This window comes from Convolutriloba macropyga, chromosome 9, assembly GCF_964194025.1.
Source record: "Convolutriloba macropyga chromosome 9, txConMacr16.3, whole genome shotgun sequence".
NCBI lineage: Eukaryota > Metazoa > Xenacoelomorpha > Acoela > Convolutidae > Convolutriloba > Convolutriloba macropyga.
In genome coordinates this window covers 32,634,073-32,648,046 of record NC_134476.1, presented here as the reverse complement: position 1 = coordinate 32,648,046, position 13,974 = coordinate 32,634,073, and the positions used below count along the sequence as shown (strand labels likewise).

Genomic DNA, 13,974 nt, shown 5'->3' with positions numbered 1-13,974 from the left:
TATAGTAATGCTCTTTATTAATTACGAAAAACATGTGGTACAGTTCTATTCAATGTGCGTTCAAAGATTTTACATATAAAGAAAACCGTAAATTGTTAAATCAGGACAACATACCTTGATAATGGGAACCGGAGTCGAGTGACTTCTAGTTGCCCTTCGGTTAGTTCCACTCAACTCCAAATCACGGATCTCTGCGAATCTTTTGTTCAAGTACTTCAATGCCCATTTCACGCCTTTCTCAGCCCAGTTAGGGTTGAACAAACATCTGATCACGGCAATGTCGAAGAAGGTCGGATGGTTCAAATGTTTTCTCTTCTCTGCTTTTGAGAATCCGTCGCTGAAGGTTCGCTGTGCTTGGTCTTTTTCATATGTTGAAGAACTAGTCAATTTCTCCAAGGAGCTCGTTCGGTTTAGTGATACGTCTTCCGACATATTTGAGCTTTCTGAGCTCTCATCTTGATTAGCCGAGGGTTCCAATGTGACACTGGCTAAGTTCCTGAACTGGATTTGCTTCGCTTTTTGAGTCTGAGCCAAAGGTTGACCTTCAAAATAATGTTAAAATAATTCAAAATAAAACACCCGAGATATTGTCAACTAAAAATCTTTCCTGAATTCATTCCTTAAATTAAATTTGTGAAAGTAGCAGAAAGACGTGCCTATTTGATGAATCATCGATGCAGTATAAACAATTCGAGAAATCGCAAAAGAGCAGTTTCGAAAGGATGCTCACTTGAGATTGGTAGCTTCACAAATGCTGAGAAGCAGTCTATGCCAGGTTGTTCATGCTCGATCAGTTTACCCCACAGATCCACACCAGGTGCAAGGTGTAGCAGGTCTACCTGTAACCACAATAAACACAATTCGGGTTCTCTCACCATTTTCAAACATTATTGTTGGTCTCTATAGTGAAGTTGGGAAAAGACAACATAATTTATGTCTTATTTCAGATGGTGCTTAATGATATTCATCTTGTCAAAGAGATTACGCGACACTTGTTTTTTGGAGCGTTCGCAAATTGAACATGTCGTTGCTTATGTCCATGTCCTTTTGCAGATTTATCTCACACATCATTTATCGTCGCTAACTGTGTTAGTATCAGTCAATCTCGCTCAATTCCTAGAATTAACAATAACCTAAAGCAGCAATCCTAAGAACTCCCTCGTCTATTATCCACGGACAGTTGGACTATGGTTGTAGCTGCTGTTCATACCTGTCTCAGTTTATCAATGACAGGGCAGAAACAGCTCACAAACAGTTGAATGACATCCACGGGGTATATCTCGCTTCCACACAAAACAGTGCCCCCTCCCCCACTGTTAGAGGAGCACGAGGGTCCACTAAGGTCGCCCGCGTAGCTGGGGTTGGGGGATGAGGGGTTGTGGTTCTGGGTGAGTTGGCGAGGGGCATCGCATAGACACCAGTGCAGAGCAGCGAACAGCTTGTCGACTAAAGAACATGAAATTCACCTTATCTTAGGGGCTCAGAGGGCAAGAAAGAAGTTATCGTCAAAGTTATGTGTTACAACTTTTACCTCAACCATCAACTTCTTTTTCGTTTTCATTAACTAAACACTACATGCATTTCCTATCTGAAGGCAAAATACCCTTCATCATATTTGACAAATTTGAAAGATTAAAAGTTTTAGATTTCCGGCTCCGAACTCGCAAAATGCCCATAAAAACCTTCAAAATCATTTTCTCAAACTCTTTTTTGTAACAATGGTGACCACAGGAAAAATTGCTAAAAACAGTCCGCGCATAATTTAATTTTTTAAGAGGAGATTATTCTGTCGAACGAGCTATATTTCGGACTACCGTGACAATTGTTTCTGGAACAAAATCAGCCGCGGCTTCTACTCACTAGCAGGGGGTAGTCTAGTTGTAGAACCACACCCCCTCAGTTTCTCCCTGCACTGCAGTGCTATGGAGCAACAGTGGACTAAGTGAGGCAGAGCCAGACACACCAGTCTCCATCTACTGCCCAGCTGGCCCACAGCAGCACAGAATGCATCTGATTGGCCATGGAGCTCGTTCAACACCACCACTTTCTCAAACAGCTGAAAAGACGAACACAAGTGCAATATTGTGGTCAATTCTGTAAATCAATCCTCTCCTTGTTACATCCGTTTCAAATTTTCTCATTACTGTAAGAAGAGTGGATTAGAGATTAGTTGATTCTTTTATGAAAAATCAATTTTGCACTCTGATGCTCTTTTTCCCTGTGGTTAAGAGTGCAATAGGCATTAAATTCTAATTCCCGGTGATTAGAGGTGGGTTAAGGGGAAACCTTGGCCCTGGATAGTAATTTATTCAAAATGATGTCATTTTATGACTTACCACACATGCACTTTCGTAGTCTCTCTTTTTGTACCACTCTTTCTTCAGAAAAGTGCTGAAACAACCCGAAAAATGGCGTCAATTTATCTAATGCTTTGCCTCATTAGTTGCTTTCAGTTAATTTTGTATATTACATTCAAATTTCCAAGAGGATCTTACAGAATTATACAGAATCTTGTTGCGAATAACTAAACCATTTCTGTTACTGTATAACTAATATAGTACAATCAAACAATCAACTTGGTAACGCATTACAGGAAAGACAGTTAGTTCAACTACACAAAATAGGTTCTAATTTAATATTAACATTTTTACAGGAGCAGGAACGGTTTATTCACTTTAGTCACTACAAATATGATGAAATAAAATTGAGTTTCTATCCTAATCGCAGAATGCTTGCTTCATCTCATTGAGTGACAAAAATTGCAAAAAGCAATGCTCGATTTGAGTGCTTGCTATGAAACATAACAGGAATTTCATGGGGTTATGCCCACAGTATCTTTTTGCGATGATTAAAACAAATATAATGCGTTTCTGGGAAGCAACAGACCGTCCTCGACCAAGAAAAAAGTTTCCTCTCCTATTTCTTAATAAAGTTTATTGCAAAAACCGGATCGGCATTTCTGTAGAAATTAAGGTACGATTATCTCAGAAAGATTAGAAAATTCTTTTTACTGTCAACTACACAATCCAATAATTTAACTGAGAACGCCAGTTTTTCAGAAATTGCAATGTCAAAACTTAAGGGTGAATTTTCTCAAGATAATTGAATTACTAGTTCTCATTCACCCTGTTTCAAACAATTGTCTCTTTTTTCAAGTATTCAAGCTTTAATTGAAGAGCTGTAACGAGCTGCGTGGAGTTGCGGTACACTTTGTATAATTGGAAAGGAGTTAGTTTTTGCAACATCTAAGAATAGAAATTAATATTTTTTTTGATAATTTTTAGTACTTTTTCTTCGACACCATTTTTTATACAATTAATGAATTCACATTTTACGAGTTTCACTTTCGTTGCAGTGAAACTCTTTTTCAGTCGTCGTCTTGGGCTTCCGGAATATCAAACAGCAGGACTTATTGCACATCAATCATGACGAGAATATGGATTGGTTTAGACAAAACGCGTTGCTAGGACAACACTTTTGCGTTCTATATGTTTCAGTGATATTTACCTTTTGTTCAAATTTTTGTGTCATCGATTTAGGGCAAAAACCATGAGATCTTCCAAAGGGTTTTGTTTGATTTGCTTTTTCCTTTTATATTTGTTGAGCTTCAATTACTTCTAGCTAATAGGGCCACTTTGGTTTCAGGTACAAAAACTTAAAGCTGTTTTTTTAAACTTTACAACCAATGTCAAATTTACGCTGCAATAGGAAAAATAGAAATTTTTCAGTGCAAGTTCTGTCCCATTGTGGTAAAATTCTTAGGTGAAAACTAATCTGACAGTGAGCGAATAACTTATTTTGCAAAAATTTTCTAGCATTTTATACCAGGGAAAGTCAATTGGATAATTAAGTTTGGCGCAATCAGTTAAATGCATTGGCAAAAAAAGCATTAGAAAAAAGCATACGAGAGAAAAACTTTGCTAAGTAACTCAATCTATTCGATTCAAAATTTCCGAAAAAATTATGCTGAGAGCTGAGAAATTTGTTGTGGTCTATTAATATTGGCTTTAGGAAGAAAAACTAATTTCTTCTAAAATTTTCTTTTGAGGTCTGAGAGATCAACTTAGTACAATCAATTGAAAGTAAATGACAAAAAGTCACTGGATGATTGCGCAACCTGTTCAAAAAACTGATTTAAAACCTGTTTGATGTCTAAAAAATTTTGAGACAATTTGAGGGTTTCTTCGATGTTTGTAATGTTGCTAAAAATTTTTTCGTCTCATTCAAGGTTTTACCTTAAGCAGTGTATTTTTGCATTTGATGTGTGGGAAGTAATTTCAGTACTCAAGTTTAGAAAGTGTAGATTTTTTGAGTACGAAAGCATCAAACTTTGCCTATCAATCCCCAGATGTATGTAATGCTATTTAGAAAGATTTTGGTACCACATAATGAAATTTTGATACGGTTTTTATTCAGCTACGTACTCCAAATTTATTGAGGGTGACAATATTTTTTCATTAAAAAAATTTCCAAGGATTGTTTTCAAATAAAGAAAGGTAAAACGCATTTTCTGTGTCAGATTTTTCAGTTTTTGTTGGTAAACAAATTAAATTGTATTTTGCTGAATTACAAAAATTTTCGGCGCTCTTTCTCATCCATCTCGATTAGTTCTATAAATTTTCTAAAAGAAACAATGTTATCGTTACAATCAATGGAGTCGCCATGTGTTTAAATATAATACCTCAACCACATTATGTGTACATGATTCCTTTTATAGCTCTATCGCTTGGATGATAATTAAAAAGTCTTGGATGATAATTAAAATTTTTTTGAGCAACTCTTTATTTTACGGCAGAAAGAGTCAGCATAATTGGTTTTCTGTTAACCTCAATCGATGAAAGCTTTTGGATGCGTTGTAATATTTAAAGTTTTTAGATAAGGAAAAGTTCAAGCAACATCGTCATTTTGCTTAAACCTAAAAAATTTTGTTTTAAGAGAAGCACAAATGCCCAAGAAGATAGGGAGCACAAAAAGCTCCAAGTTTGAGGATAATATGTGAGGTAATCAATAGAAGAAACAATGTACTGTTTTTTGATATGAGACTTTTTGACTACGTAAGGGGGAAAAGGCACTTAGTGCTTTTTTAAAAGTTTGGTACCTTTTAAAACCCGGTCAAGGTTTTTGGGTGAATTTTTGTAAGAAATGTGGTGAATGCGGTAAATATTTGAAAAGAATGCAGTGAATAAGGAGGAAAAAATTATTCTTCGAATTTCACCGCATTTCCAACAAAAATTTATTGCAAAATTCGCCGCACTTTTTACAAAAGTTAACCGCAAATTTTGTTGCAAATTAATGCAAGAAATGAGGCGAATGAGGTGAATGCGATGAAAAAAATAATTCACCGCATTTCACGGCACTCCTTGCTAACATTCACCAAGAAAAATTCACCGCATTCCTTGCCAAAATTCATCGCATTTGTTTTCCGACCTTTATTGAATCTTATTTAAATTCACAAGGAATATCATTAATTTAAATGAGAGGTGGCGCAGTGGAAAAATAATTTGAAGAAATGCAGAAGGTGAGAGGTTCGAACCAGTGTACTGAAGTTTTCCTGTTTTTAAGAATACTGAGAACGCGGTGAAGAAAATTAATTCACCGCGATTCACCGCATTCACCGCAAAAAAATGTAAGAAGTACGCGGTGATTTTTTTTCGGATCTTCATCGTTTGTGCCCCCAGCTTAGTGCGCGCATATTATTTGCACCACCAGACGCAAGTGACATATTTTTACATGATGATTTACTATGTATTCGCACGTGCTCTATAACTGGGGGTGCATAAAGTACTGGGGGGGGGGGCACAAACGGAAAAGATCCTTATTTTCTTTCACCGCATTTCTTTAAAAAATTCACCGCCAAACCTCGACCCGGGTACAGCTTTTTGATCATTTTGCAATCTATTCATTGCTTCAGATGATTAACTTAAAATTCTCTTCATAGTAGCAGACAATTTTCCATCGAGATCTTCATCTGTCCTCAGAACAGTTTCCATGCGATGTGCCAGGCAAGTTGTCAAAAAGCCGTAAACCAAACTGACCCTTTTCTCATTTTTCAGATCAAAACGTAGATTTCAACCGATTTTTGAAGTTCAGTTTATTATCACTTACAATTATTTGAATCTTCCATTTAATTGGATGCCCCCCTACCTTGTTCTGGTCCAGAAGAACGTCTGTATGCTAAGTGGTACAATGTGTGTATGCGAGGGCTGCTGTGAAGACTGATGGTGGTGATTGCCAGTTGATGACCCTTTGTTGTGAGAGTCAGCCAGATAGTCAGCAGAACCCAGTCTGGTCTGGTTCAAGTAGGGCGATGCAGCCCCTGACCCTGGGGTCATACTGGGCTACTAATTATGTCAAAATAGTAGCCTTTTGTTGATAGACTTCAGAAAAATGTTCTTTCTCAATGCGTAAATTCTCGTAAGTGAGCTCGTACCAAATTTGACAGAGTTTTAACGCAGCGTTTTGAGCCGACAGTAAGTTCAATGAGATGTTTCGTTTTCAAAAGGAAAAACTTTTTGCAACAATCTGCGGCTTTTTAGGCGCAATAAAGGCAGCCAGAAAAGAAAAACCAGATATGAAAGCGGGAGGCAGGGGAAATGAAAGAGTTGAAAGAGTTGAGTTACACTCTACGTAACAAGATAGCTATAGCTCCACACTATTCATGTATAACTCCAGTTTAGCAGTGTGGTAGTGTTGTAGTGGTGGTGGTGTTAGTAGCGGTTGGTGGCTGGAATTCCCAACTTGGAAGCAGAAACGAGGAGAAAGAGCGAAAGTGTTTCTATCCATTTTAAACCAACTTAAATAGCTCCAATTGAAGCATACCACACCACATACTCTTATACATACATACATTCACAATGGAATATACAGGGATATACACGTACGTTCGTATATGCATACACGCAAAGGTTTTTCCATAAAATCAGTTGGAAAAGTTATAGCCTATAGCCACCAATGTTACCATAGCTAGTTGTATCTTTCTATGCAAAATACAACAGAATAAATGGGAAGCGAATATGTAAAATAGTGCGGATAAAATAACCACTCGCACAGTGTACAGAGACTGGGGCCACTAATTTGACGGGATAAAGCAGGGTGAAAAAATGGGCATCTACTACGCCATGTACGGCTCTGAGTGAAATGCTAAAGGATGCAAACGTCGTTTTTCACTCAGTTGCGGGGGGGGGGGGGGGAATGGGGGAATGAGGTGTACACAACAGACTGCTGCTCTCAGTTTTTGAAAAAATGGTAATTTAAGCTCTCACAAACAGACACGCACGTGGATTGTTGCACGAGAACGGACAGGAGAATTTTTGAAGGAAAAGGTTTTTGAAATGGGTCTAATGCAAAACATTTTCTTGACAGTAAAAATTAGGAAAGCGTTGCTGAGCTTGTCTCATGGTGTCTCTAGCCTAGCGGTCAAGATCGGATAGACTGCATAACTTGTTCAGAAGGAAAAACGTTTTTTTTTAAAAAAAAAGAAAAATAGAGTACATATATTTCTTAGAAAGCTGTTTAGTAAAAAGATTCAATTAATGTTCGTGTGAAAAAAATCGAAATTTTAGAATTATTAATATGGATTAGAAAAATATTCACAAATATAGAAAGCGGAAATTTGAAAGCGAAATATGGAAAGCGGAATTTTGAAAATGAGGTCAAGTAAGCAGAAAGATTTTTGGATACCCATATTTTAAGTTGCCCCTGTCAGAGCCAGTTCGCCGCAATGACCGGCCCGCGGTTTCTGGATTACATCACACATCGGATGAGAGGCATTGCCATGGACAGCGGTCCGATGAGGCCATACCCACTAGATGTCTACAATTTAACGTATTTTTGTTTGTTTGGTGCATTGGAATACATTATGTATTATAATAGTATGCGCATTGTTGATGATAACGGTTAACAACCCGGACTTCTTTTTGACAACCCATTTCTTCACAATGATTATTTTGAGGTCATAGAGTTCACCCAGGCTTAACTTATCCTGTATAGTCTGAAAATTACTCACACCACAAAATTAAGTCTGAGCAGAAGAAAGTCATAATTTTGTAGCTTATAACTGGTAATTACTATAGTAGTATACACACTATTTATATATAAGCTGGATTGTAGGCAATTACCACAAAGCCCATTTAGCTCAGTGGTTACGACTGGCTACGCAAATTAAATGTCACAAGTACCCAAGCGGAAATTCGAATCGCATGTAAAGCAAACCTTGTTGGCGGGAGTTAAGCTGAAAATATTATTTTTTATGAAGTAAATTTAACTCAATAGTCAGACTGGCCAGTGTAAATAGTGACATGAACAGAGTACTGGCCATCCTAAAAAACAAAATGTCTTTAGACTGATTCAGCGCTGATTTGCTCTGCCACCAACCTCCGGGAATGTATTAATTCAGATAGACTACATAACTATTACATAACTTTCGGCTTGCTTTTATATCGGCTCTTTTACTTCGGCTTACTTTGCATTCACCCTTGAAAACACTTTTGAATTGAATTGATGATTACACCTAATTTTATTTCCCACAATTATAGCGAGGAATAATTGTTTCGTGGTATCAACAATAAGGTGAAAATTTGAAAAGTGCGTTTTATTAGTTAATGGAGACTTTTTCTTTTACAGCTTCCTGGAAAAAGCCTCTCAATGCGAAATTTGGTCATCGAAACATACAAATGAAAACAAAAATCTCAATGACGCAATTTGTTTTTCCAAATTAACTGAAAAAAAAACACTAAAGTCAAGCGAGTTCGTCTCAAAGAACCGGAGGGCGCTTGGCTTTGGTAGTAGTCAACTTGGGCTTTAAGAAGCCAGCAGTAGGGGACATTTTAGGGTGGGGATAGGTTGGGAGGTGGGTTGGAGGGGGTGGCTGCATTGCGTGGTTGATTTTATATCTTGTGTCAGTGAAATATTAAAGAGAAGAGTACAACCTAAGACAGCTGCTTACTGATTTAATGCTCTCTGGCGTGACGTCTTTACCTGTTTATCCCGTTTTTGAAGACGAAAATGTTAAAATGTTTTGACTGTAATAGATGACGGCTAAATATAGCTCTCAAGAAGGAGAAATGGAAAGAAATGAATCGACACCTTTTACTCTGAAAAGAAAACTCATCAGAATGTTTTCTGAATAATTTTAAGGAATAATTTCAGAAAAATACTCCATTAAGTTTTTCAGCACTCTTGTCATGCAGATTGCTGAATGACTGCATATTCAAGATATGCATTTTTTTTGTCAATATTATCCGTTGCAAGGTTTTTTAGGCAAAAAAAGTCACGTTTCAGTTAGCTTTTATCTCATTAGCACAACTTCGCTCAGAAGCAAAACTAAATTTGACCAGCTTATTGTTCGGACCCAACTTGGAGAAATATATGCTCAACTTTTTTTGTCAGTCAATTTTGGCTGATCTAAATATTCATTTTAGAGTTATGAGTGGTTTACAAAGCCAGCCCATCAAATGTACACTGTAAAACTATGCTTTTAATAATGTTGTTCCAGAAATTATCGAGACTTTTGTGAACACATTATCGATTTCGTTTCTTTTTGTTCGCATTTATAGTACTTTTTACTCAATTCTTTTCAAATCAATTTTGTTAAGATTGTAAAACGTGATGTTTTTCCTGTTACCTTTGAAGATACATGGACGGTTTATCTGACTTCTGGATAGCATTTGTCCTAAATTAATGAAATTCAGCCTTTTTAAATCGAAATTGGTGCCAATTATCTCCATCCAGCCCAGGTCATCCAAAGTTGCGGATAGTCCATAACTATAAACCCATGATAAGTTGTTTTTTTTTCATATGAGTCTAATTTACTTGCACTTCCCAGGACAGATATCTACAATGAATATATTGCCAGCTTCCGTTTAAATCAATTGCATCAATTATTTTACATAAAATGCATCACTTAACTTTAACTATCCAAGTTGCATCCTTAAGCGAAGTCCCGTTGCATAGTTTCGGGAAAAGCAGTTAAAAGTCTTGACAAATTCAGCAAAATTTTTAAACAACTTTTTTGTGCTGAATGTCACTACAATCTGTTTAGAGAAGTGGTTAGGCAAATCGGATAGTCGTGACAAATTATCGCAAAATAAGCCCCTTAATTTTGAAAACAATATTTAACAAGGTAAAGACTGACTCTATAGGATATAGTTTTGTCCTCAGACTTAAAATAAACCTGAATAGTTTTGTTGAAGTTACGCTAAGACTCAGATGATGATGATAAGAAATTTGGTCGTCATAAATTTTTCCAAATCTATTAATTTCAAAACTTGGTCTTATTTGCGTCCCGGATTGAACGTCAAGTCTTAATCAGCACTGATTCAGTGAAATTTCATATTTCGGATCAAAACTGTATCAGAGCTGTGATCATATCAGTTTTTCGACTGGGCACGTCTTGAATCAAGCATTAAGTTTTCGCAGTTCTTGAGTCAAGTCTTAATAAAGAGTTCACAATTAACAAAGTCTTGAGCATGTCTTGGTCACGACTTTACATATCTAAGAAAAAGAAAACCTGCTCAAGATTTGCACACGATTCGACAATTTTTGAGGAAATTTTGAGCAAGTGGCAACTCTTGATTCAAGGCTTGAGCACAGTTTTAACTGGTTTTTATCGTTTCAAAAGAAAAAGAATTGAAACAGCATTTAATATGGCCTGCCTTCAAAAGACTATCAAAAAAGAAGCACAATTAAAGGCCAGAACTTCACAAAATTGTAGCTAAAAATTAAAAGCTTTATTCGTAATTAATGTTTTTTTTTCAAATCTTAAGATTGCTTATTAACTGGAGAAAAACTCATCAAAACTTAAAACTAGTTCCCGGTTTCCAAAGTTCTCTCATTTTTTGCAGGCTTACTGAAGCAGCGTAGAATATAGAATTTAAAATTTCCTTGATTTTCATTTTTTCAGTGAGTTACCGAGGATTAAAGTTTTGTGAATAGTTGACCAAACTTAATTTTCTAATTCAGATTTTCCGTATTCTTTGACCTAATTTTTGTCAATTCCGTCAAAACTTGTTGATAATTAAAACGACATTGTTATTGGTCTTATGACTGCTTTTCATGATAGTGGAGGCAGGACGATTGGTTTTATCCGAAATTTTTGGTTGAAATTTTCTGCCAAATTTTTCGAATTACAGACTTTTTTAAATCAAAATGGCTCCAACTACGTTTTTGTAACCCACTTTGTTTAAATATGCCGGAAATGTAGACCTAAAATCTTCTCTCACAATAAATGGAAACTCCAATAAAGACTAGTTGTTTTTTCGCTTCCTATAGAAGTCTTTTAGAATGAAAAATTGCTATTTTTTCGAAAAAATAACTCAAAAATTATACAAAATGCATCAATTATTTTTAGTTACTGAACATTTTCTTTTGCTAATTGATCTCTTTTGCAAACATATAGAACAGATAAGGAATTTTGTTGGACGCGCATCTTGATCTCTTTTGCAAACATATCGAACACTGATTTTTTCTTGTTGGACGCGCAACATAGTCAGGGTTTGGATTCATGCAATCAACAACAATTCAGATTAAAATGTTGCGCGGTCTTTTTCAGACTAATTTTGAATTTTTTATGTTGATTACTGACAAAAATGACGAAACAAAAGCACAAATAATGACCGATTCTATTTACAACGAAATGAGGCAAAAGAAACATGTATTAAGTCTTCAGAGAAAAGCATACTGAAGCAGTAAAAATCCAAGTCTTCATGACCTTGACAAAGTGTTTTTGCAAATTTTAAACGATTTCTTTTCTATTGGCATCATTTGTCGTTGTATACGCAGCCTCATGACTTCTTCTAATAAAACAAAGATCTGGGTTTTTAAAAGCTTTTGGTAAAACCATACATTGCTTTCAATTGTTATCTAACGCCTTTTATGACTTGAATTTTTTTATTTCAAGAGAATATCAGTGAAGATTTGAATTTTGTCAATTTTTTTGAATCTTATTATGGTCCACATGTAACTTAGTCTGAATGTATACTGGACAAAACCTATATAAATGAATGCATCATTTGTTTCTATAGTGATTTTATAATTAACTAATGGTTTCCTGGCTATCTTACTGACAAAATTCAGATTTTTTTGTGATTATCGCATGTTTGTCCATAATTGAAGATGTTATTTGTTTCCTTTTCAAATTATCACAATAAGGACAGCTCCAATTGGCGTTGAAAGTATGAGCAAAAGATACTTATTGGTTTTAACCAATTTGAAATTGGTTGTTTTCAAGTATTTTTCAATTTTGACGTTTTTGCTGTTCTTTGCCGGCCTGTCATTGAATCTCATTATTGGCAGAGGTCTCATATCATATTTCATGAAGATCTAAGGAAAAACAGATTATTTTGTTCAGTTCGAGTTTTATCTGTTTCTATTTTTGTTCCGCCCCCACTTGCGGGGGGGTAGGAACTATATACTGAAATGGTATCTTTTATTCAGACAGTTTTGGCCGATCGATGTATTCATCGTAGAGAAATGTCAGTAATATCATTAAAAAGCTTATCCCGCGTAGAATTCGAAACTAAAATGATTACTATGATTTTCGTTTTTTAGGAGTAATCGAGTTTTAAATTTTCATGTGAACATCGGATTTTGATGTGAACTCGGGGACACTTTTTTTCTCTTTTACCGTAATTTTTGATGAATTAACTTCTTTTCTATGGAAATTGTAACGCAAAAATACATTTCACGCCCAAAAATAAATCAATTTTTGTTCCTTATAGACGAAAAGCATTAAAAAGACTGGTTCTGGTCTGATAGGGAAGTTTATTATAGAAAAAATCAAATTCTAATTCTCTTTGAGAGCTTCGTTTTTTGGAAAATTTTGCATTTTTTTTGTTTTTTCAAGTCACCTAGAGACTAGTCACTTTTCGTATTAAAGTTATCTTAATGAAAAACCTCATTTACAATCAGATGAAGCCCAATGAACAAAAAAATTATTTTCCAAAGAGTCGTTAATTTTTTTGGATTCGTATCTCATTTGAAATTTTTTTTAAAATTAACTAATCATATTTTTATTTACAGGATAACAGGATCCCTTCTTTCCTACTGTACCCAAAATTGGTCTCGTTACCGGTTTTAACTTCTAACTATTGATTACATGACTTCAATGCCACAGGACTTCATTTTTTTTATTTTTGAACATTTTGTATTATTGGTTCCTTTTGAAATGTTACCAAGTTTTTTATTAAAAATAGCTGTCGCCGGCTTAGAGAAACATTTCGAAGGACCATAGCTAAAGTTTCCAGAGAAAACTTATGGTTTAAATGGCTTCGACACTTTCTTCTCGCGCTATTTAAGAGAATTTTCGGTTTTTGCCTGTATTTGCTGTTTTTCTTCATAATCATAAGACATATTGTAGTGTCTTATTAATTACCTATGCATAAAAAACATTTTTTACACATATCGTGATATGTTGAGCGTATTTACTGACTTCCGTTGAAAGCTATTGAGTTTAATGAGTGTTAAGTCTTTAAAAATACTTTTTTGAAAAGGATTTTTTTGAACATTAATCAATCTTAAACCTATTTCCGTGAACTATAAGTTGGTCTCAATAATGACAAAACCCATTTTTTAACAAAAAGTTATCTAGTTAGCGGTTTTATCTTCTAACTACTGATTTTTTTCACGTCGATGCACGAGTTTTCATTATTAAAAAAAATTTTGTATTTTTTTAGTTATTTTGGTTAATTTTGAAATCCTAATACATTATCATAATGTTGATTGTTCCCATTGGCATAAAAAACTTTTTCAATGGATCATTGCTAAAGCTTTCAAAGAAGAAATTTTGGTTTAAATGGCTTCGACGCTTTCTCGCATTTCCCTACCAGAGTTTTTGGTTTTTGTCTGTATTTGTTGTTTTTTTTTCATAACCATAAGGCATATTGTGATGTCTTATGGATTATCTATGCGTAAAAAACATCCTTGTACTCACATCTTGGCATACCTGAGCGCATTTATCGACTTTCGTTGGTATTAAGT

The 13,974-nt window shown here is 35.3% G+C and overlaps 2 protein-coding genes across 2 annotated transcripts in view; one reads left to right on the top strand and one right to left on the bottom strand.

The window, feature by feature from the left end:
• Positions 1-6,808, bottom strand: part of LOC142346187 (protein unc-80 homolog) — a 151,187-nt gene extending 144,379 nt beyond the window's left edge. Inside the window, exons 1-6 of the mRNA XM_075398696.1 lie at positions 6,145-6,808; positions 2,337-2,391; positions 1,861-2,056; positions 1,211-1,446; positions 731-839; positions 115-542 (exon numbers count right to left, since the gene is read on the bottom strand). Of these exons, the coding sequence (XP_075254811.1) occupies positions 115-542; positions 731-839; positions 1,211-1,446; positions 1,861-2,056; positions 2,337-2,391; positions 6,145-6,332 (1,212 nt within the window). The 5' untranslated portion in view covers positions 6,333-6,808. The remainder of the gene's footprint in view (positions 1-114; positions 543-730; positions 840-1,210; positions 1,447-1,860; positions 2,057-2,336; positions 2,392-6,144) is intronic.
• The window catches only part of LOC142345738 (tetraspanin-3-like), a 550,337-nt gene that overhangs the window by 291,407 nt on the left and 244,956 nt on the right, over positions 1-13,974 (top strand). The gene's annotated exons all lie outside the window — the stretch shown is intronic.